The 24723-nt window shown below is 39.6% G+C and overlaps 1 protein-coding gene across 1 annotated transcript in view; it reads left to right on the forward strand.

Annotated features, from left to right (window-relative positions):
- Window positions 1-1407: 1407 nt before the first annotated feature.
- pigg (phosphatidylinositol glycan anchor biosynthesis class G) overlaps window positions 1408-24723 on the forward strand; it is a 78258-nt gene continuing 54942 nt past the window's right edge. The window contains exons 1-5 of the mRNA XM_034121240.1: window positions 1408-1836; window positions 1917-2122; window positions 9649-9858; window positions 12206-12394; window positions 17374-17512. Coding sequence (XP_033977131.1) covers window positions 1683-1836; window positions 1917-2122; window positions 9649-9858; window positions 12206-12394; window positions 17374-17512 — 898 coding nt within the window. The 5' untranslated portion in view covers window positions 1408-1682. The remainder of the gene's footprint in view (window positions 1837-1916; window positions 2123-9648; window positions 9859-12205; window positions 12395-17373; window positions 17513-24723) is intronic.

The following is a 24723-nucleotide window of genomic DNA, read 5'->3' on the forward strand; positions in this document are numbered from 1 at the left end:
TTCTTCCAGCTCTTCCTCTTGCTTCTGGTCTCTTGTGCCGACAGCTCATCCGACCAGGATCACCCTCAGAAGGCCGCAGAGGACCAGCTCCTCTCTCCAGACCCCCCGTGAGCCTCTTGAACCTGCTGCACCCTGGGAGCCTCAGCCGGTAGGGAACGTCCCTGTGAAGAAGAGCATCCGGCTTCTGATGAAGAAGAGGACCCAGGTGGGGGGAGCAGTGCGTCACAGTAAAAAGGTATAAATGAAATTGTTAAACTAATTAATATTTCCACATTTCAGGGTAATGTGTTTATTCTTAAACTTTTTAACTATTTAATGTAATTTGACATTTGCTTATAGAGAGGAGAGGAGGAGAGGAGGTGGGAGGCAGAATTAAGTGTGACCTTTCATGCAAAAAAGGTAAGAACCAAGTTATCTAATATTATTACCAGATTTCAGGAAGTTCAGCTCATCTGTTTACAAGTTATTTGAAGACCTACAGTACTTATTTTTCCTTTTTGTTTTTAGAGACAGGAGAGGAGATGAGAGGGCAGCATGAAGCTCAAGCTCTCGTGCAAAAGGTACATATCAATGTATTTCATGTTTAAATCAGAATGAATGTAATGATGAATAACTCATCTGTTCACTTTTATTCTCTGAAGTCTTTTTGTGTGAGGAGATGAGGAAAGAAGCTAAAAAGCTGAGTCGGGACATTTAATGAGAAGAAGAGAAGATGGAAGCGCAATATAAAGTGAAAACATATCATTAATTGACTTAATTAATGCTATGTGATGGATTTGGTGTGTACTTAGCCAGTCATGATTAAATTGTGAATAAAGTGTTTTAAATAAATTGTCAAAACTGGAGGAAATGTCTCGTTTTTTTAATCTAAGGTTTTTGTTTGCATTTCAAAGGTTCTATAATTCTCATATGCACAAAGCTACAGTGTAGAAATAGCAATGACATTCTTCTGACCTGAGCTCCTCCAACAATGCAACATAATATAATCAAATACAAAATAAAAAGTAGTGCAAAAAGTCTATATGTAAATAGAATATGATATGTACAAGAACAGATATTATTATTATATTGATATTGTGTGTTGGAGAATTAAACGTCCGATGTGAGGTTTATGAAGGTTAATTATTGAGAGTTGGATCAGGAGTAACCTGACACATTAAGCCTAAAAAGTCATTTCTCAAAAGACACCAAAATCACACTCTGGGTTAGGGAATAATGAATTCACAATAATAATATAAATACATAAGGACCATTTTTTTCCCGTGTATAGAAGGCACCCATACAAAATAGTGATCTCTGTACGGACCACACAAAGGAGTGGAACATAACATACATCTAAATTGTCCTTTAGAAAAAGGCGTTTCGATCTTGTTTGACCCTACGTCATACCCGTAGTTCCATGCTATCAATGCGGAAGCGACTATGAACGGCTACAGCGCCAACTGGTATTAGTGTTTTTATTCTTAATTTCAGCCATTAATATATAGTCTAAAGTCCGTTTATTAAAAACCGAATTAGGTGGCTTTGTAATACGTTGTTTTACAGTACTTCCATCTTAAAATGGGATGTTATGGCTTTCTATCTTCCCCTATATTTGGGTAAAGCTTGTGGAAAGCGTCATGTTTGCTAGCTAGCATCTTTACAAACAAACCCGTCCCTTTAAGTGTCCGTCAAACAGCAACATGAAAGTTCGCTCGTCCGTGTTTGCCTCGTTCATTTTAATATTTGAGGGGATTGGCGTGGCCCTCTTTCTGCGGGGGTTTTTCCCTGTCCCTCTCAAGTCTTCCGTCTCATCCAAGAACAAGCTGTCAGACCTGCCGGTGGAGCCGCTGACAGGTGAGCTCACACACTCACCTGCGTGTGTGTATGTGTGTTAGTCATCTGTCAAAACTCTTAAACTTCATTTTTTATTACAGGAAGTTCTCCCAACTCCTCCCGCCTCCCACAGCCCCTGTTTAAGAGGGTGGTTATAATGTTAGTGGATGCTCTGCGGGAGGACTTTGTGTTTGGACCCAATGGCCGCATGTACATGCCCTACACCCGACACCTGGTGGAGAGGGGCTCCTCACACAGCTTCGTGGCCAAGGCAAGACCCCCCACTGTCACCATGCCCAGGATCAAGGTAAGGAGTTTGTGGGACTCGGGCAGTGTTGGAAGAAGTACTCAGATCCTTTACTTGAGGAGCAACAATTGCTTTACTATTCTCTATTCAGTTATTCATAATATTAAACGTGCATGTAGCAGGTCCAAACTGCACCACTTGGGTTACCAGAAATACACCCAAAAAGTGTGAACACTCTTCTAGATTGCACATGTTCTCTTGTGCAAATAAAGCTTTCTCAAAGTGTACAATGCTTTGTGCACGCTATTTTCAGAACATTTTAGCAAATGATCCTAATGCAAAGTGATGGGGACAAAATTGGCCACTTCCAAAAGTGTCCCCAGCATCCCCAGTATAAATGACGCCTATGGCAAATACTAAAATATTAATTACAATTAAAAGTAAGTAAGTATTATCAATTAAATGTACTCGAAGCGAAAAAAGTAAAAATACTCATTTAGCACAATGAGTGTGGGAGAGAAACTCCATTACCATTTATGGCCTAGAAACATAGATGCATACAAAACTATACAAAACGCTATAATTGTAATTAATTGTTACTAAATACCACAACTGTCTTGCCAACATAAACATTTACTATACATAATGACACACCTAAATGGTTCTTACACTATGTTTTTAGCCTATTGCAAATAAAGTAATCAGGCTGAGCTTGGGAAGAGTGAGCACATTGTCACATTGCAGGTGCATGACGTTATTGAGCTGAAACACTGAGACTGTGGGCAGCCTGGGAAAAAGTCTGTGTTTTGTTGTCAGTGCTGCTGGAAAGATTTTGCTAAGGAGGTGATTTTCTGGGGAAAAGAGCAGCTCGGTATTGTCTCTTTGGCTGCCGGGCAGCGCTGAGGTGGAGAGGCATCTAACTGAAGTTGTCAGGTGGAGCAGAATATTGTCAGGGCAGAATAAAAGACAGCTTCCATGCTTCAGCAGGGGTTGAGGGGGACAGGGGATTGGGGGGGGGGAAATGTGCTGACAGCAGCAAGCTGTTTTAAAGATGGAAGAAGATTGGAGGCAATACGCATCCTGAAGTTGGACAGATTCCTCCTCAGCGATGTCTGATGAATGTGCTCAGGCAGGTTCAGGTCAGAGAGGGCAGCATGTGTTGGTGGACACTGTCAGAGATAGTGGACAGGATAAGCGCTGAAAACACGAAGAAAAACTCTGCAGGAGAAACAGGATTTCAGGAAAAAAACATCAGAGCACTCTCAATAACAAAATATTTTCTGAAAGCTGAGCCAACAAAGGCTGATACTGTCTTGGTAGCATCTTACTTTGACGTAATAAATATTAGCAACATTTTATTTTATACTGATTAAATACATGTCTACATTTGTAATGGTGTCCAACTAGGGCCTCAACTATGCTACTTTCCCTGAATCTGCAGAATTAGTTTTAATTTTTGGATAATTGTTTCGCCTATAAAATGTCAGAAACTTTAGAAAAATGCAAATCACAGCTTTTTAAAGCTTTCTTTGCCTGACCGACCTTAGAAAACCCAAACCTAATTAGCTCCCTATCTCGTCAGAAAAGCAGGACATGCTCACTTCTGAGAAACACTTCAAATGATTTATTTATGTTCCATCTCATGAGACAGGAAAACCTTCAAAATTAAAAAGTCAGAACCAGGGCCTCCAATAGTTTGGTGTTATTGCCTGTCATGACCTCATACACTTTATTGATCAAAGTAGTTATACCAAATATTTCTCAATCATCCAACTACTTCTTTCCGCTCTAGTCTGTAAGATGTCAGAAATCAACTGACAATGTAATTTCTAAGAGTCCTAAATCAAATGTTTTATTTGACTAATGACTAAATGCAAAGATAAACATTTAATCTATAACAAAGAATATTCTTTCTATTGTAATTTTTGAGGGAAAAGCCAATGGGTCAGATTTGTACTTGAACAAGCAATAGTTGCAGCCACATACCATTAATCAATTACATTGCTCTATTTAACTCTTTGTTTATTGAAGCACTACTTCCCTTCTTATTTCTAATACATTTGATATGTTGTTGACGTGCTAATCAAGTTGAGTTTTTACAAAAAAACAAAAAGCGGTGTTTCGGAGAGATGTACTTTTGATGATGTTTACATCCGCATTTGTTCCTTTGGAATTTTAAAGAGGCCTTATGCTCGTTTTCAGGTTCATATTTGTATTTTGTTCCTCTACTGTGACATGTTTATATGCTTCAATGTTCAAAAAGCTCTTTATTTTTCTCATACTGCCTGTGCTGCAGCACCTCATTTCACCCTCTGTCTGAAACCAGAGTCTGCTCTGATTGGTTAGCTGGCCGACTCTGTTGTGATTGCTCAACAGCTTAGGCGCTGTTTACACAGGGACGGAACGGGTGTTATCCGCTACAGTTCTCAAACGATAACGGGTCCCAAGGTGGGTAGATCTGCGGACGGAACGCTCTGGGGGGTCCAACGGCTCCGTGTGTACGCCATAGCCCCGCCTCTCCCCACCTCTCCTGCTCACCCCTGTGTCACCCGCGTCATTGCTGATGTGTTTCGCCAACAACAACAACTGAGTATTTCGAGCCAGGTCCCGGTATCTCGCAGGACAGTGCACCCAGCAGGAGCCTCCAGCTAGATTTGATCCATATGGACATAAACGTGAGTGAAGTCTATCGGACAGGAGAGAGAGATCAGCTGCTGCTGACGGAGACACGCAGCTCTGCATGATCACCTGCAGCTCCGCCCGCTGTGATGGAGCGGTGAGCGGAGAAAAAAACAGAAGGGCAACCAGGCAACTATGGCAACCATGCTTGGGAGGTCTTCTTCGCTGCTTTTGGTGTATTTTGTGGCGGAAGTACAGCGCCACTTACAGGCCCGGCATATGTACTACAGCATCTCCAGCGGGTCGAGCGGTCTCGTGTGGACGGACACGTTTATTGAGCCGATTGCGTGTGAATGGAAGACTTTTTTTGATATCGAATTCGGTTCATTTTCGTTTCCGTCTCCGTGTAAATGGGGCCTTAGAGATGTGTCTGTAATGTCCCTCCCTTTTGCCTACTAACGTATGTGGTAGATTGCTAGTCAATAGAAGGGGCAAGTGTTACATAGTGATGTCATTATATTACAGAAGCAAGCAAAGGAGTCCAATGGAGGCATTTCAGGCAGGGGGGGAGGGTGTGGAAGAGAAACTCCCTTCTGGAGGGAACACAGGGATTTAAGCCTTTGCAGACCATTTACATGCACAGAAACCCATAACACACTACAGGAGAGGGAACACCCCAAAAAGCATAATAAGGCCCCTTTAACGCATTTTGGATGGACAAATGCTACTGAATAAATATTATGTTTATATGTTTTCACATTAATTGAATGGTACATGCAAGCGCATTTCATTTTAAGACACAAGTTAATAAACAGATGGAGGAAAGCTTTCTCTCTTGAACAGAATGAAAGCTGTCTGTCATGAAGCAGGTCAGTGATGAGGAGGAGGAGGAGGAGGGATGATGGGATAAAGCTGATTGAGGTGGACTGGCAGGGAGACAGATGTTCCGTCATAATCCAAGGGTTTAGAGAAGATGATGGAGGGAAAAGGGGCCTTAAGGAAAAACAACTCTGGGTGTGAACAATCTCTTAAGATTTGTTGACGGTAAGATAGTATGAAGAGGGGAAAACCAACGAGTTTAAAATGAAAGGTTTCTGATTTAGAAGCACAGGCATGATGGCACCAAAAATGGTGCTTTTACAGCTGTCCAGAAACGTGTACGTTGGATTTGAGAGCATGCAGTCTATAAGCAGAAGGGACCCTCAATCTCTTTAAGGGGCAGTTATAGTAAATGTAAGGGCATAACAGCCTAATGTATATCTGCTCCTGCTTCATATACTTCATCATACTGTATATTGACAAACCTCTCAAAAATAAAATACTGGATGAATGGTTGTTGGAGGGATTTAATTTGAGGTAATGGATTAGAGCCCTTTGTAATAAAATGCAAAGATATCCACTGATTGTCTTTTTAGGCCAGTTGTCAGTACAAGAAAAGCTTAAAATCATGCAACAAATTACTTTTCTCTTTTGAAAACTACTGTTCTGTTCATTAGAAGTTGTATCATTCCAATGGTGGAATGTAACAAATGTACTTGAGTATTTCAATTTTAAGCAACAAATACTTCTAATCCACTCCATTGAGGCAAACATATTTAACTGTTTCCTCTAAATGTATTCAACACTTATAGTTAAGAGCTATTTTGTACACATAAAAACAAATCAAATGCTTATATGATATGCTGTTATTACATTAAATACCCAGTATTTTATTAAGGTAACTGAAATTGGCTCAGCTTTGACAAACATTAAAAAATATTATGACATATACATATATATAAAAACAGAATAATATTTTCCGTATTACTATGATTTTTTTTTAACTTTTGATTACGCTGTCTTTATATTACTTCTGTAATTATACTTAAATAACGTTTTTATTTTAAGACTTTTACTTTTAGTGGAGAATTTTAATATTTCTACATTCACTTAAGGAAAGGATCTTTAAGTAACAGTTCTGAGTACTTCTCTCGCCACTGTGTTATTCCCTATCACAAGTATAACATTTTCCATCACAGCATTAAGATGTAGTGACACACCAGTAGGTGGCAGTGCACACCATCTGCCACTCTCTGCCCACTATCACTGCATTGCACCCAATTAACTGCTATGACACAGCCAACTAACCTAAATCATTATCCCACGGCCATCCATTCACACACACATTAAAACTCCCTCCACTGTCTCATAATAAAGTTACAAGCATCATGCACACAGCTGATTTTGCTACTAATACGTTTATTTGACTGAAGTCACCATAGAGCTTTTTCATCATTACTCTCATTTCCTTTGGCAAATATATAAGCCAAAAACACCCACAAAAAAAGTAACTAACAAAAAAGAGAGAAAAACCGCAGATATCTAAAACAGAATGAAATAAAACTACTTTACAGTACAGAAAACATCTAATTCATTGATATAATTAACATGGCAATGGTAGGGAATTCCATTGAGGACACACAGTTTTCGTATCTGGTTTCTTGTTAATGTGCTATTTTTCATTAAAGGCCAGGCAGCAAACAGTTGTTATGCCTGAAACTCGGAAACCCTGTGGTTTGTTAATGGTTCCAATTTCCTTGCTCTTTTTAACCACGGCAGGAAGTGAACAGAAGTGGGGTTTCTTCCCCCAGTCCTGTATTCACATGGGGGCCAGTCGAGCCAAACTGGCACAGCAGTCAGTGGACATTACAGAGTTGGTGGATTTGGACAATGAACTAATTTATCATAACAGCAGCAGCAATGTGGCTGTTTGGAGAGCTAGTATCTGCCCCGGTGGTAAACAAACAGAAGACCAAGTTCATGAATGGTAAAGTGTAAATGGTGGCGACTGTGGAGCTGGGCCTTAATGAAAGTCTACCAATCAGAGGGTCAGCGGTTTGATTCCCAGCCCTACCTGTCTACCTGTTGAAGTCTCCTTGGGCAAGATACTTCACACTAAATTGCTACAGTGGGCAATGGCTTTGCTTTTGAAGTGTTTGTAAGCTAAATAACATAATGTAATATTACTTGCAGAACTTTTATTTGATAATAAGACTGGAGAAGAAGACCTCAAAAGATTAGTCGAATCTATTTTCAAGTAGAATTGTCAGGAAATGTTGTTTTCTGCCTCTTAAATATGAAGATTTCCTGCTTGTTTTATGTCATATTGAAGTCAAAGTCTTTGGGACAAAACACTTTTGGACTTTTGAAAAACATTTGGATGAACATTTCTCACCGTATAGACTAAACGATTAATCTAGAAAATATATAAACACAAATGAAACAGCACTCAAACACAAATTGGCTTTGCGATAAGGATGAACCGTTCTCCCTCAATAATGGAAATAATACTTTAAGGATATTTTAATGTTAAAGGTAGAAAACCTTCTGTGTTTTGGCACCTTTTAAACATTTTCCTATCTGTGTCAATAAACCCTACTGATATCGTATTTGACATTCAAGCAGAGGTACATCACGAGCCTAGACCCATACTGTGAGCCAGGAGTTAGTATGTTGATGAGTCACTGATTCCTTCAGGCAGATTCACAATGTTTTTTTTTTGTCATCTGGAGAAATGTAATGCATTTTTTTTAAAACTGTGAACTTTTGAATGGAGCTGATTGTTGTCCTTGCAGAAGACACAGCTCCACCAATATGCCTCCCCCTGTGTTTATTACTGCATAACAGCAACATGTTCTACCAGTTTGGCTACAAAGTGCCGAAGCGCGGGTTTCACCGGACAGACTATCTCTATTATTGGCGAGGGACCTCCCACTGAGAGTGAACAGGCAGAAAGAGGAGAAGGCTTATGAAGCGGAACCATCCATCTCTCCCTGAAACAAGCATCTGCACTGGCAGGAGCGAAAAACAATCGCACGGAAGGAAGTGGTAAATAATTGAGCTCAGGAACAAAGCTTTAGAGATGAGGCTTCACATTTCAGCTCTAGTTGCTGAGAGGCTTCTCTCTCTGGTGTAAAGTATGTATATGAGTTTTCATTTCTAAGTAGCAGACACAAACCTTTCAACGTGACGGAGAATAACTTTTCTACTGTAAATCAAGACGCAAATTGATGCAGCGTTATTGTCGTCGGTATATTGAAATGTGATCGCGAATAAAAACCTTTACTTTATTGCTGTTTTCCCCCTTGCACCTTTAAAGTATCCTCATAGTAACTGCGGTTAGAGTCCCACAGTAACCCTACAGCTACAAAGTGTTTTGGAAGCAAACATTTAATATATATAAAAACTGATAAGAGGAATAAAATACCCAGATGTGATCTTTAAAACAGGGGAATATAAGGACAAATGCATCGCCAATAAAACAGATACAATTCTGTTTAAAGAAGTCATTTATAAGATGACTTTCCCAGCTCCCTTGGCAGTTTCCTGTAAAACTTGGACCCTTTTGCAATAAAGGCCGGTCACCTCTGATTTTCTCCTGGAGTCTTGAGGGTCCCACGAGATCTCGGGCTGTGCTCCAACTCGAAGGCGGTTTGAATAACAGCGTTTTCTGCCAGTATCTGCATACTCACGTCTGCTTCAATGCATAAAGACGAGGCCTTTGTACTCCCCCCCTCGACGATGCACCAAGCTCTATCCTGACTTCCAAAACAGGCTTTGTTTCCTTGTCAGTCAAATGGGAGCCAGTGTTGTTTTATTTCACATTCCATGATGAAATCAGTCGAAACTGTACTTCATAAATATCATTCATCTACCTGATTCAGCTTTCCATTTGTGGCAGCAAAATTGGTTTGAGGATGTGGGACGTAGTTTGCTTTTCCAATGTTAGATTGACATAGTGACCAAGCAGATTAAATGGGATTTGTTTTGTTTTTGAAGATCATAAAAAAACATATTTTTAATGAACACTGCACTCCATTTCAAGCCTTAATTAGCTGGATTAATATGATGAAACTGCAAGGTTGTGTAACACCATTAAAAGATAATTATTGTTCATAGTACAATGACAGAAACATATTCCTCCCCAGGCTCTCACCACTGGCACTATCCCAGGCTTCATTGATGTGGTAATGAACCTGAATTCTCCGGCACTGCTGGAAGACAACCTCATCTGGCAAGCCAAAACAGCAGGGAAGAGGATGGTCTTCTACGGGGATGACACCTGGGTGCGCCTCTTCCCCAAACACTTCATGGAGCACGATGGCACCACCTCCTTCTTCGTATCCGACTACACGGAGGTATGTGTCAGCCCATCAGTCTTGGTCAATGTTGTGGTTCTATGCTTGTATGATCAAAGGACCGTGAAAGCACCTGATGGCAAATATGAATCAGGAATTTTGAAAATGGTGAGAAAATCGTTAAACCAAACAAAATGCAAGAGAAAAACTTGTGAAATAATGAATTTTTTGTTTAAAGAGAGCACAGTGCATATTTTGTATTTAAAAGTATAAAAAACCAACATTTATGCTCAAGTTCTCATAGAAAGTGTATTTTTTTTAACAATATTATAAACATAGACTGCATATAACAAGTGGATGTAGTTCCCACGATGTCCTCCATTGGTTTGTACTACCGATCTGAAGCCTTGATTTTGTCAATTTTGCCATCGCCATCTTGGTTTTTTGGATCCAGAAGTGTTTGGAGAATAGTGTGGAGCGCAACAGAAGCGATACTGTCAGCATTACAAAAGCTTAAAGTTACCCACTAAAACCAGTAGTAGTTAAGTTATTAAGATGCGTTCTGAATTCATGTTAACTGTGGCATTAATTGAAATGCTAAAAACAGGCTTGTTTGTTTAAAGTGGACCTATCGTGCTATATTTGAATAATATAGTGTAGGACCATACCTATATAAGGCATATTTATACTTTTTTTTTTTTCAAAATACCAAACAGATCATGCATTTTAGCCATGCCTCATTTCGCTCAATTTGACATTTTTTAGCTCTGTTTTTGCAAGGGCTGATTCAGTGAGAACAGCACCACCTACTGGCCTGGCATATGTACTACAGCGTCTCCAGCGCTTTCGAACGGCAATGGCCGTGGCTGTCTCCTCCTGATTGGTGGAGTTGACCCAATAGCCGTAGCGCCACCGTCCTGACGTCAGGACAGTGTTCAAATCTGGATCAGTTTTTATCAGATCCGTTGCAGCCCCTTTTTTTAGAGATTTGGGTATGGAGGAAAATAGAGAGGGTTGTGTTTTCTGACACTTGGTGAGTTCCCTGGAACACCGGGGACACATATTCATGTATAAAAGACGTACAAAAGTGCATTTTGCATGATAGGTCCCCTTTAAGTTACATACTTATCTGAACTAATTTGCAGCCAACTCCTTAAAGTGTTTTAGAACAAGAAGCAAAGCTAAGCAAAACAGGAATGGTGAGTGCATACACATAAACCTGCTAATTACTGCTAACATAAAAATAAAGTACATTTACAAATTCAATCCATGAAAATACTGTAGCACAGACTTGTTATAACAACTAACCACAATAAAAAGCCATACTCTTTGTCCAATATTTGAATGTTCAGCGACCTAAATTAGCGGAGCTAAGATCTAGCTAGCAGCTAGCCACCTGTGACTGCAACTTCCTGTCACTCAAAGCGACCACGCCCTTACTTATGCACGGGTGTGTTATCTAAAAATGTAAACAACTTCAAATTGAGCAAGCAGCAATTGGCCATTAGAGGAACTGCAGTTTCAACTTCAATTACGACACCAAAGATTTGGTTGTAACCCAGTACGAAGAAGACTGTAAATAATGTATTAATCAGAGTTGGAAAAAGTACTCAGATCTTGTACTTGAGTAAAAGAAGAAGTACCAAAGTGTAGGAATACTCTGTTAAAAGTAAAAGTACTCATTATGCAGATTGGTCCATTTCAGAATAATATATATGATATGTTTTATAATGATTGATCATGAAAGTGTTCTCAAAGCTGGTAAAGGTGCAGCTAGTTTGAATGACTTTGTATACTGCAGGGTAGCTTGTGAATTTGCTCCAGGTGGAACTAAAGTCTGATTTAACACTTGATTATATTTACCATCATTCATCCACATCTGTAAAGTAAAGGGATTCAATACATGTAGTGGAGTTAAAGTACAGTATTTACCTCTGAAATGTAGTGGAGTACAATGTAGCATAACATGGAGATACTCAAGTAAAGTACAAGTACCTCAAAATTGTAGAGTACTGGAGTAAATGTACTTAGTTACTTTACATCACTTAATAATTAAGAAGTGGTTTATGAATTCTGAGGAACATGCTTTGTGTATCTAGAAAGGACTCAGTCACAGCGTTACCTACAAAAGTTATCTCCATGAAAGAGATGAAGTCAGATGAGCAACCAGGGAGGCTCAGAGATGAGTTCACATAAAAAGCTGCTCATCAATTCACAAAAGTGTTGTAATATTTGCCTGATGATAATCAGATAATTATCAGACTCTATCGCAGCCTGAGTAAAGCTCCCCTCAGCTTAACTTTTGTTTGCTCTAGGGGGCGATTTTGAATAATTCCAACATGAATTGGTTTTCAGTTGAAATCCTCTCGATCAGTAAATGTCTATCTTACATCACGTCTCCATGTAGGTTGACAACAATGTGACCCGTCACTTGGATAGCACCCTGAAGAGAGACGATTGGGACATTCTGATCCTGCACTATCTGGGCCTGGACCACATCGGCCACATCAGCGGACCCCACAGCTCGCTCATCCAGCCCAAACTGATGGAGATGGACGACATCCTGAAGAAGATTCACAGTGCCCTCATTTCAAAGGTAATTTCTTGTTGTCCTAAACCAGGGGTAGCCAACACGTGAGTCGCCCGCGGGGCATGTTCTAAAAATAGCTCGCCAAGCAAATCCAAAATGTAAAAAATACACACAAAAAAAAAGGAAATGTAATTAAAATAATCTACCCTATGCATAAACGAAACCTCAATCATAGCGAACTCTATCTACTTACTACAACTCTATATCTATCTAACACCCCTCCTCCCCCCACCCCCCCAATGAATATCGACCAATCACGTTCTTGCTTGATTTGCGGGACCAGCGTTTCAACATTTCTTTGCTTATGAACATCTGTTTCTCTCCGTTAAAATCCATTAAACTCAACACCACACTTCTATTATATATATATATATATATATATATATATATATAACTTTCTTTCAACTTTAAAATCCACTCGACTAAACAATACACTTCAAGTTTTTGTAGTAAATTAATATTTCCAAAAAGAAGAGTTTTCATAATAGTAATCCATGTCAATATATAGCAAATAAATTAAATATGCAAGTCTCGAGTAATGATCAATATATTAATGTGATACTATCAATTTTTTTCAGCATGATCGGATTGTCGTTTAATTACACAGATAATTTGTCCCCGGCAGTTATTATACTATCTGTCGCAGCAACCACAGAGATTTAATAAACTGTTAAGCATCGCTGTTATCTTTAATTTCGTCTCTGATCAGTTTGCAAGTCCTGGGGCTTTGTTTCCTCCGCCGCGGCCCAACAGCTGTGCATGCATATTGTCTTTGTACCCTGTGTGTGTGTTGTTAATGGGCATCGTTTCGTTTGTCATTTAGCTCGTATTTAGATTGTCAAGTCATGTCAGCATGGGCGTACAATCTCCCTCCAACCCTTTAGCATCTCTTGAATGGAAAAAAAGCCCAATTGCAGATACGACTGTAGGCTTTTTCCTCTTTCCAAAAGACAGTGAATGGGAAATGTCGATGCAACATTTCACCACGTCCCCCTGAAGTATTTTCTTCTGTCTTGTTAAATCCTGTCTCTGCAGGCTCAAGGCGACATCTGTGTGTTTTGGGCAGTGGCAGCCCCATATGTGCTCCCAGTTCACTCTTTGAATGTATCTCGTTTCAGTCACATTAAAAAGCTGTTCTTTTCTACTGCAGCAGAGCCACCTAAAAATAGACACAGCCCATTGGGGATACCTTTAGAAGCTTCTACACATCTCTGTTTTCTCTACAACCACATGCCTTCTTACATGTTGGCTGACCTTTTGTTGCTTCATCCTCCAGTGGTGGAACGAATCATAGTTCTTGCTGCAGTGATGGAAAAAGCGAGGTAGTAATCCACTCAACGTTTCTGTTGTAATGTAATACGGGTGGGCTATTTCAGGGAGTTCATTTAGGGGCAGGGACATGGTCTACCTGCAGAGTGGACGCACGCAAAACTCTCCATTAAAACGTGATTGGAAAGCAGGACCCGCCGCTCATAAAGACCTCCATCACACCTTTGTGTTAATGGAGATCACATGGCCTCAATTTTCTCTTCTGGATGTTTCCGATTTATAAGGTTTGGCCGCTGCTTTAAGTGTTTGAAGTGCAAAACGTCCCAAACCTGACCGGCAGAGCGCCGTGTAATCTGAGCCGTGTAGTAGAGAAATTAAATGTTGAAATGTGTAGAGTGTGTTATCGTAATTTTTCTTCTTCTTTCTTGTAATAATCTGTGCTCACGAAAGTCCTGAATATTCTCCTGTTATTGAGCCATATGCTATATTATAACTCGGCAACGTTTTTCGTAAAAGCAATTGTACATTTACCACATTGGTTCCTGTTTTTTTCTGACGTACCCTGACTGCTTTACTCTATCAGAGGAGATATTGGAAATATCCTTTCATTCGCACTACTAGACAATGGTTCATACCCTATGTTATATTTTACAGCGTTAATTATATCAATCAAAAAACGTTAGTAATTTAGAAAATGAGGTTTTGTGCAGTTGCACCATATTGGAATAAAATAAATAAATATTTATACAAATTTTAGTTGAAGTTAAAATGTGCAATAAAAGTATTTGTAGCCACAGGCACACAGCGTCTTAGACACAGGGACGAGGCGGGACGTCAACAGCAGAGACCCTCTGAAGACTCAGGCTCATGTTGAAGACATGGTGAAGCTCTCGGTGCAATCCTTGTCGGCCCAATCAGTCCGGAAGTCATTGATGGAAAAGTTGGAATCGTGTAGATGGAAACATTGATGGAAAAGTTGCCCAAACAGTCCAAGCCCCCAGGAAGTGTGCCGGACTCTGATGAAAATATTCGTTGTGTCCAAACGGCGGTACTACAATTTCCGTATCAGTCCGTGACGTCACTGGGCCCAGAAATACTTTTTTCCATTGACTAACATTGAGAAAGAGACGTCTGTAAATCAGCGGATACTTTTTTTTACACTACCCCGTATGAACTATTTTATAGCCCTTATTATAATCATTAGGTCCTTAAAGTTGTAAAATGCACTAAAAGTCGAATCTAGATTTATTTTCTGTCTCCATTCATTCTACTGAGCCAAGAGTGGGCGCTCGGGGGGCGGGGCTTAAGGGGCGCATGCTCTTTGAGCGCACATACGGGTTATTCTGCTCTGACAGCCAGGCATGATGGGTAATCTGTGACGTTTCGTTCTCTCAAAAGTTGGGCCATTTTGTCCTCGTGCGCCAATGAGCTCTCACAGGAAAGAACGAGACCCCGCCTCCGACAATGTATCCAGTTCTTATTATACATCCATGTAACAGTCGGGAAGCCATCGATGGAAACGTTGTCGTCAGATATGTATCCTGATGCAGCCTTGTTTCTATAAAGCTCATTAAACTTCACTTCAGATATTCTAGCCAGCTCCTGGCTAACGGCGATAGCTTGTCCATTAGACAGTGATCTTACAAGATGTTGCACATGATGAGAGGGAGGAAACACGGCTAATGAATGTACAAGGAAAAAAAGGGAAAATAAGAGTCTACAAAACTGCTGCATTTAAATTCCAACAAAGATCCATTATTTAAGTTATATATTTTGGACTATTTATTAATTATTTTAAGCTAGCAAATGCTACTTCTTGATGCTAATAGTTGCTATTTTAACCAATTGAGGTTGAAGGGCAGCTTTTTGGTTTTTCTAAAACTTCTGAAGATCAAATTAACACCAATTTAAAATCCTATTTGGCTGTTCCTAACAATAATATGTGGGCTTTATTTTTCTTTAAACTAATTACATTTAGTATTTTTAAGTTCAGTTAATTTGGCAAGCTTTCCACACATCCTGCATGGCCGCTTTCAAAGAACCCCCCACGGAATCACTGATTTACCAGATGAAGAGGCATGATTTCAGAGTGAAAATGGAAACCATTAGGCTTGTTCTTTTTTTGGCTCGCTTATGAAGAACATGAGTTATTGAATTCAGCATGCATGGTACCTTGTGTATTGGTTTTCAAAAAAGCTTTTCTTATGAAGTGGGGAAAAAGTCTCCCTAAAGGCCCCTGGTGCTTTTCATCCTTCGAGGACAGAGGTAAACTCTGACTTCTCCTGAAAAGAGACGCAGCTCAGTGTGGGGGCTCACTAGTGTTTAGTACCGGCCTTTTTTGGGTCCCATGTGTCCAATGCTGTTTATAACAAGCATCCAACAGGTAAGATGTAGGACAGAGGGCAGTCTTTGCTGAGTGAGTAACAGATATAATGGCTCAGCTGAGAGCACGCTGGCTCAGTTTGGCTTTGGATCAACAACATTCGATTTAGCTACAGCTACATTTACACTTATGCTGACGATGGTCTTTTCTGCGTGTCTGTGCGCATAAAGTCATCCTCAATGTGAGTAACATTTCATCTGACTTGAATCGATCTCAGCCTTTCAAAAATCATTGCTTATGCTGTCTTTCAGGTTGTGTTTTCATCAAGGGTTGATAGAATTGTTCACAATAAATGATTTGTATCTTTACATGCTACATCTCTATAACTGATGAGTCTTTTGAGAGTTTTGTAATGTGTGGTAAGATTTGGCTTTTGTTTTGTTAACATCTGCAGTCGTGTTTTCCGATCAGCCCCCTCTGCCGTGACTCACAATGCCTCCTTGTCGAGTCAATAGAAGGTTGTCGTGACGTCTAGTTGAAAGGGAATCACTGAGGGGAGGAACCCGGTGAGATCAAAGTCTCTCCGCCTCAGAAAGAATCATCCTGTGTTTGTTTGCTGCCATTACCACTGCATTGTTTTTTCCCTTTGCAGATGAAGTGAAAGTCAGGAAGCGTCTGTCAGGACTTCCTTTTCTTGAGTAATAATTCAATACCTTCCTTGTCTGCTGCTGTTAAATGTCTCCAACATAATGAGAACATCAAAACTACCCCAGCAGCAGTAATTTTACTCCACCATTTCATATGAATATTGTTTTGAATATTCCAAAGTTTCTTTATCAGCTTTTATGACATGTGACCTAATGATTCCAAATTCATGCAGAATTACAATATTGTTAAGGAAATGTGGTTATTTCTTCTTTAAAATCACATTTTTTCAAAGGTTTCCCCCCCAGTTGTTCCCTTTCCCAGACTCCAAATCAATGCAGCATTGTATCTCAACACTGGAGGGGTGGGCTTACCTCTTTTGTTTGGATTTTCGTGATTTTTATATTTTATACTAATAGTGTTATTGAACTTCAGCTGTTGTTAATTAAAACGTTTCCTCTTTTTTGAGCTTTCATGTCATGAGAACCCAGTGACTCCAAATCAATGCAACATTGTATTACTACATTGGACAAGTAGGAAATACCTATATTGCTTATAAATCATTCTTCTTGAAAAGTCTCAAAAAGTGGCTTTCATTCCATGTGACCCAGTGACATCCAAACTGGATATTCTTTTTTGTTTCATTTGGTGCCATCCTTGAATTATTCACACCTCTGAGCTTTGAGGTTGTTCACTCACAGATCACATACAGTGGGAGTGCATTAACCTTGGTGTGTGTGTCCCCCAGGAGGCCGAGGGGTCCTTGCCCTACCTGCTGGTGCTGTGCGGGGACCACGGCATGTCGGAGACCGGCAGCCACGGAGGATCCTCCGAGCCGGAGATCAATACGCCCCTGGTGCTCTTAAGTCCGGCCTTCAAAAGAAAAGGTAAACCGTCTAATTTTGCTTAAATAAGCTGTGGGCAGATTCTGTGTGAGAGGGGGGCGGCAAGTGATACCATTACAGCTTCAGCCTGTCAACATGCAGAGTCATGAAGTGTGTGGACAAGACGTGATTTTATATATCTAATAAAAGCGATAATTGGGAATGTTTGAAGTGGGGTTGTATGAGGTTCTTATCCATAGTCAGTGTATTCCCTACAGTAGATGGATGTCAGCACCCCCCCCCCCCCCCCTGTTTGGAGTAACAGATATTAGTACCAGCAAGAAGCTAAGCAATGTACTGCTGTGGGTGGAGGCAGCAGAAAAACAAAAGCAACAAAATAGTATCAGTTAAAGTCAGTGCCATATCCTGATCCTCTAATAAACCCTCATTTTAAAGCGTCTTTGCGAACAAGGAAAAGCACTATATAATTACCATGTAGTATTATTATTATTATTATTGCTTTATGCTTTAATGTTCAAAAAGCTCTTTATTTTTCTCATATTGCCTGTGCTGCAGCACCTCTTTTCACCCTCTGTCTGAAACCAGAGCCCAGTCTGCTCTGCTCTGCACGTTGCATTCACGTAAAAGGTGTTGGAAAGCTAGCCAATAGAAGTGCGAGTGTTACATAGTGATGTCACTATGTCAAGGAAGTAAACAAAGGACTACAATCAAGGCGTTTAAGGCACATCGGGTGTCAGACCATTAACATGCACAAACACCTATAACACACTACAGGAAAGGGAAAAGTCCAAAAAGCAAAATAGGGCCTCTTTGTTTACTGAACAATGATGCACTCGTTGTAGCGAGTCTATAATTTTGGATGTCCATGCTCAAAAATGTCAGGATGAGATTAAACATGCGTCATTTTTCTACTGCAGTTGATTTCAAGACAATTCCCAGACATTATATAACCGGTATTGGCAAAAGGATCTCTGTATGCCTTTTAATCTGTGCTCATTTCAGATTTAAATCAGCAAATTTATGCACTGATTTAACAAAAAAAAAAGGTTTTGTTTTGCCAAAAGTTACAGTTTTTTCCAAGTAAAAACAGATGCAGTGCACACAGTCTAACTGATATTGTTTCAGGTTGCTAAAATATGTTTAGCTGCTGTCTCATCCACAGCAGTACATTGCTTAGCTTCCATATCGTACATCTTAGCAGTTTTTCAATTATGCAAGCGTGCCAAACGCCACCGCAGCAGGTAGTACACGGACCCTGCATTAGTACTTTAAGGCGTTATTTCTGTCCACTTCTCCATCCTTCTGCAGATAGAGTTTTATTAATGACCGAAAAATGTAAATCAGTGAAAATAAACTTGTAACCAGGAAACATTTTCTTTCATGCTTACACATAACTTTCCATTAATTTAAGCGAGGAAGTGTCACCTCGATGAAGCGCAAATAGAAACTCCTGATCAGAACTCCATTTTGGAGTGATGAATGTGTTGGAGTGTGAACGTGTGATCGTGATAATTGCTTCTCTCTCAGCCAAGTCTATTTTTGAGATTTCTTTTTGCCCTGATTTTTTACATGTATTTATAGTCCATCATGTTAATAATCATTTACAGTCTTCTTGAGTTGTTGCTACGAAATTGGTGGTTTCGCTCTCACCCTGTGCTTCCTGTGGTGCTGACAGCTTGAATGACTTGCCCTCCATTCAGACTTTAAATTGTTAAAGTGTATCAATCACAGAAGGGCAGGAAGTACATGCCAAATTCTGTGTTCTCGTCAATGAAATGCATTCAAAGCCTGTTGAACTTCCTGAATTCTTGAAGTGGTGGATTTTCTGTGATTCAATGTTTCTTTAAGAACTAAAGCTCATATTGTAGCAACTCTTTAGAGCTGTCATCACAGAGTGGTTTTCAAAGAAAGTAAAGGCAACAGACATACAATACAAACCTTTTACATCTGCTGAAAAGGAGGGCTTTATTGATGGCCAAATACAACCCACAGCCTGTCATCAGATGTTACTTCTTTAAAGCAATGAGAAGGGCACAAAGACAAATAAAGAAATACAGAAATCCAAAATGTAAAAGAACCAAACATTTTTTACTCTAGCTAGACATAGTCTGTTCCTGTAGGATTACATGGAGTATAATAAGAACAACATATGTTTGTAGGACCTTTAAGTCTAGTGTTCTTTGTCCACTTTTGTCATAGTGGTGTATATATCTCTTTCACGAACAAACCCCACACATCTACAAACATAAAAACTTGAAAAAACGTGACAGAAACTTTTCTTTGGCTTTGTAATATTGCAGACAAATAGATCTGCGGCTAACACACGTTTTGTATTAACCACAGACCTTATTTCTGGAGTCTTACCAAAAACTAATTGAAAACATATTCACTTTGAGGCGAAGGAGCTTGGAAGTGCTAAAATGCTAGCTCATTTCTGGGTGTAAGACTCATTCCTTCTCCACTCTATCGCACCACGAGTCTTTTGTGACCTTTATAATACCGAAACAGAATCTCTATTATTACCACCTCAGATGCCCACATGTTGACGTGGAAATGTGTTCTATTTAATGCATCAGCTAGTGCAGTCAGTGGCCTCATCAGCATAACTGGTTATTTCTAACACAGTGGGAATGGTGGGACATTAGTAGAAAACTGAACTGCCTGTTGTTTTTCATTACTGGCTCAGTACCTGATCCCCACTTTCTAATCTGAATGCATCATTGAGGAAACAGCCCTCTCACTGCAGATTGGCAGAACATTTAGTCGGCAGTGGTGATCCTGATAGGCACTGCCACTTTAATCAGTGTAGGTAAATAAAGCCTCTTTCCCACTGGACAACAACTCTAACACCCACTAACGTCTGGCTTTTGTCTTTAGCCGTAAAGGTTACAGTTGCCATTTATTCCCGGGCCAAATTCTGCAGTAGTCAGAATACTCATTTATCCCAAGGGAAATTAGGTTTTGTGACAGTTGCTCGCTTTAATATTTAAACAAAAAGTAGAAAGATATAATATAATAGAGTAAAAATATCTATAAAAACACAACAAGTTCAAGTTAAGAATGTGCAATAAGAAGTCAAAATATAATTAAAGAATATATATTAACTGTGCACAACACTAATAAACTAAATTAAAACAAGATGAATGCCTCAAATGAACAGTGTTAAACAGTTATAAACCCATGTTATATAACATTACATCATATTTAATTAAGCTGATGCATTTATCCAAAGCGACTTACAATTAGTGCATTCAACCATGAAAAACAAATCTAAGGGAAATCAGCTATTATTGTTATCAATTATCTATCAATTAGCCAAACTATTGTAAGTGCTAATGCATTGGCTTCAAATAAGCTAAAAGCTTTTTAAATACTACATACAGCATATCATTTCTTCTTCTTATTATTTTTTGTGCAAAGTTGCAGTTGAAACTGGTGGGTTGTCAGTCTGTGACAGAAGATGTGTAAACTTTCTGAAGTCCTGACATGTCTTGAGAGCTTGTTCCACCATTTTGGAGGCAGGATAGAAAACAGGCGTGTTTTTGTTGAGCGGTTCGTCTGTCCAACTCGCAGTGGCCTACTGACTATAATCCATCCACAGCGTGATAGGCCTCCACCAGTGTCTTGAAGCGGATTCAGGCAGCAGCTGGTAGCCAGAGAAGGGAGCAGGGGAGTAGTTCAGTGTTGGAGAACTTGGGTAGGTTGAGAACCAGTCGAGCTGCTGCATTCTGGACGAGCTGCACAGGTTAAAGGCACTTGCAGTAGTCAAAGGTATAGATGACACGATCCTGGACCAGTACCTGTGTTGCCTTCAGAGTGAGGACGGGACATATTCTCCTGATGTTGTTGCAAGCGATGTTAGCAGGGAAGGACAGATGGTCGTCCAGTGTCACACCCACACAATAACAAAGGTGCAGATTTTTGATAGAATCGTCTTATTAGTATTTCACATAACTGCATAGGTTATACAGCTATGGTATTATTATATTTTATTAACATACAATTATACGCTCATCAAAGCCACCAGACTCCGTTTGAAAAAAACAACAATTTAACCTCGCTGATCTTCACTCAAACTCAACAAAAACGAAATATCTCACTTTGTTCTTCTCTCCACTGTTCCCACCACACCCAATCCTCTTTGAAAAAGAGTAAGGGATATACATAAGAAGATACCACTGTTAAATAACTCTCTGTGCCACATCATTAAAACATTAGAAAGCATACTTGTCTCGTGGCAATGGGAAATTAGTCTCTCCCCTATTTTGTTCTTCTTTTGATAAACTACATCTGCCTATACTCGCTCATTTTGATGGAAAAACGGTTTAAGGGGCCGTACACTCATCATCTACCTCAGTCCCTGTGTATCCTTCTTTAAGGAGCCATAACACACTCTATTGCAGTCAAAACAAAGAAAGCCAATAATATAAAATGAATGAAGTGAAGACATCCCAGCCTCAGCACCCACAGCAACAATGGTGCAACCACAACAGTCACTGATGCAAGAATAGCTTACAGTTTTATACATTGATGGACTATATTTCAACCTACTGATGCGTGAGAGAGATATAAATGAACTGAGCCGGTATAGTAACCATATATATATTACTTATGGCTGATTACTGTCCTTTTGTCTTTTAAACTAGTATTTTTTTGATTATTGTGTTGTGATATGACTTTTGTTTATGCTGCTCAATAAAAACGTAACTGAAACAGAGTAGACATAACCCCATTTTAAAAGTCTCTGCATTGGCAACCTGTCTGATTCCGTATTTACTTGGATATACTTTGATTGGTTTTCAAAGCTCAAAATGCTCTTTGTCCTAGCCAGTGTTTATGGTAAAAAAAAAACTAGTGCTGGTCAACGTCTCGAAGAAGATTCCCCGAACAAATGGGAGAAATTTGGGGCAAAAATGATTTGCTTTTATTTTTGAACTTGAATATGTTAAAAACAGAAAACAGACAAATTCAACCTTGTTCAAGTTTTCAAGATGAAGAAAAAGATTTAAGATTTGAGGATTTAATGGCTTTATTGTCATATGAACAGTCACAGTGTTCTCGTTGGCAATGACAAAGTTAAGTCCCAGGTCTCTCCAACAGTTCAATTTATAATTAATTTAATACATAAAGGAAAACATTCGTAAAATTGTGCAAGTGCAGAAATAGGCTTGGATGAGTCATCATTTTATCGTCCAGTCATATCAATGTAAGTAGTTCATTTCTGTAGACAATAACATGCCTTTATAAGTGATCATACATCCCTCATGAATTCAAACCCCATCAAAACAAACATTGAAGTAACTGTGCTAATCTGCTGAGAGAGCCTTGTGACGGGGCCAGCTTTTGTTACAAAGTCATCTCTAAACTGAGCAAACGCCTGGCTCTGCACAGTCATATTAGGAATCAGAAATGGCCCTGGTGTTATTTTAGAGAACATTAGTGAGCCGCAGACTTCGGTGCATATGGCCCTCATCTCATCTATGAATCAGCATTCTGCGTGTGTATCCTTTCTTACTGAATTATGACACATCTGTTCTGCCAGAGTTAGAATCAGAGTGGATATCTCTCTGAAGGTTGGATGTAAAAGTAAAGACAAAGGGTTAGTGGTCTGCCAATGAGACGGCTTCTTCTTCCTGGCTCTCAGAGAACAAATCATAAAAATATAATGCATGATTTTACACTCGGTTAATATGGGATTAGTGTTTGATAAAACCTCTTCAAGGGCTTTGAAAATACTTCCCTTTTAATCAAAAACTTGGCTCTATCAACATTTTAACATAGTGTACCGCAACTAAAAGCATAACTTCTTAAGTCTTCCATTGCTGAGTAACAGATTTAAAAGCCTCACATGCATTGTAGATTTATGGCTTTATCTTGAATAGCTATGGGCTTAATACAGCAAAGTCCTTGTCCTGTTGCAAATGCGGTACAATGGATGATTCGCCAGCTTATTTCATTGTGTCCAATTTCCAAATTAGCTCACAGCTCTGGGGTTTGTCCCAGTCTCACTCCCCCACACATACTGTACGAGCGCTATTGTTCATTTTCTGATGTATTCCACATCAGTAGAGTTCATCATTGTGACCCAAAAACTTCACTCAGACACAAACAATTTCTAAATATATCTGCTATTCTTTGTTACCTTGATTATAAACAACCAACAAGACGTCACTAACATATAGCCCGTATATTTTATATAACGTGCATTATTAATCTTTCTTGTGTTCCCTTCCTCTAGTGGTTTGAATAGGTTTGTGTGCATGTGAATGGTCTGCAAAGGCTGAAATCCCTGTGTTCCCTCCAGAGGGAGTTTCTCTCCCACACACCTGCCTGCCTGAAACGCCTCCATTGGACTCCTTTGTTTACTTCCGCAACATAATGACATCATAACGTAACACTTGTGCTTCTATTGGCTAGCGCTCAAACACATTGTACATGATAGGCTAAGGGGCGGGACATCTCTAACCAATTGACCAATCACATCAGAACAGGCCAGCTAACCAATCAGAGCTCTGGTTTCAGACAGAGGGTGAAAAGAGGTGCTGCAGCACAGGCAGAGAGCTTTCTGAACATTAAAGCATGGAGGCATGTCACAGTAGAGGCATGAAATACAATAAAGAAACCTGTAAATGAGCATAATGGGGGCCTTTTTAATTAAAAAAAACAAAAGCCGACTGGGCTGTAGATTTTGCACCAGGCTCCTGACATTTTCCTTGTGACCGCAGCTTGACTGTCCTGAGGGGAAGAGGAAGCAGCATCAGTGAGATGCTGTAAGAGGCTGAGATTAGAGTGATATGTCCCAGTCAAATGCGTTATACATAATCCCCAACTTCAAACTAACAGAAATACGTGGGATTCTTCACTGTTAGTGTTGTTGTCATGTTTATGACTTTAGGGAAAGGAGATCCTTTTTTACATTTATTTTGATGAGTGTTGTCAAATTCTTTTAGACAAGCTCTTATTGTGTGAATTTCCACATCAGACACGCTGAAAATTGATCAATTTCTCTGTGTCCATCATGTAAATAGTTTGTTGTGTTTGAATTGCTTTGTAGTTTGAAGTAATACAATGTGACTTGTGTTCTTATTATTTTACCCACACAGTAGAGATTCAACATTTGGTCTGAGAGCTTTTTCATTTTCTGTTTCTGACACTGCAGGTTTGTAAGGTAACAATCCACTGGCTGCCAGAGTGCATTACATTTCGAGTATTTCTTGGATTAAATAAAGAAGAGTTTTTACATTCAGTTTGAA

The sequence above is a fragment of the Trematomus bernacchii genome, unplaced genomic scaffold (assembly GCF_902827165.1).
Source record: "Trematomus bernacchii unplaced genomic scaffold, fTreBer1.1, whole genome shotgun sequence".
In the NCBI taxonomy this organism is placed as follows: domain Eukaryota; kingdom Metazoa; phylum Chordata; class Actinopteri; order Perciformes; family Nototheniidae; genus Trematomus; species Trematomus bernacchii.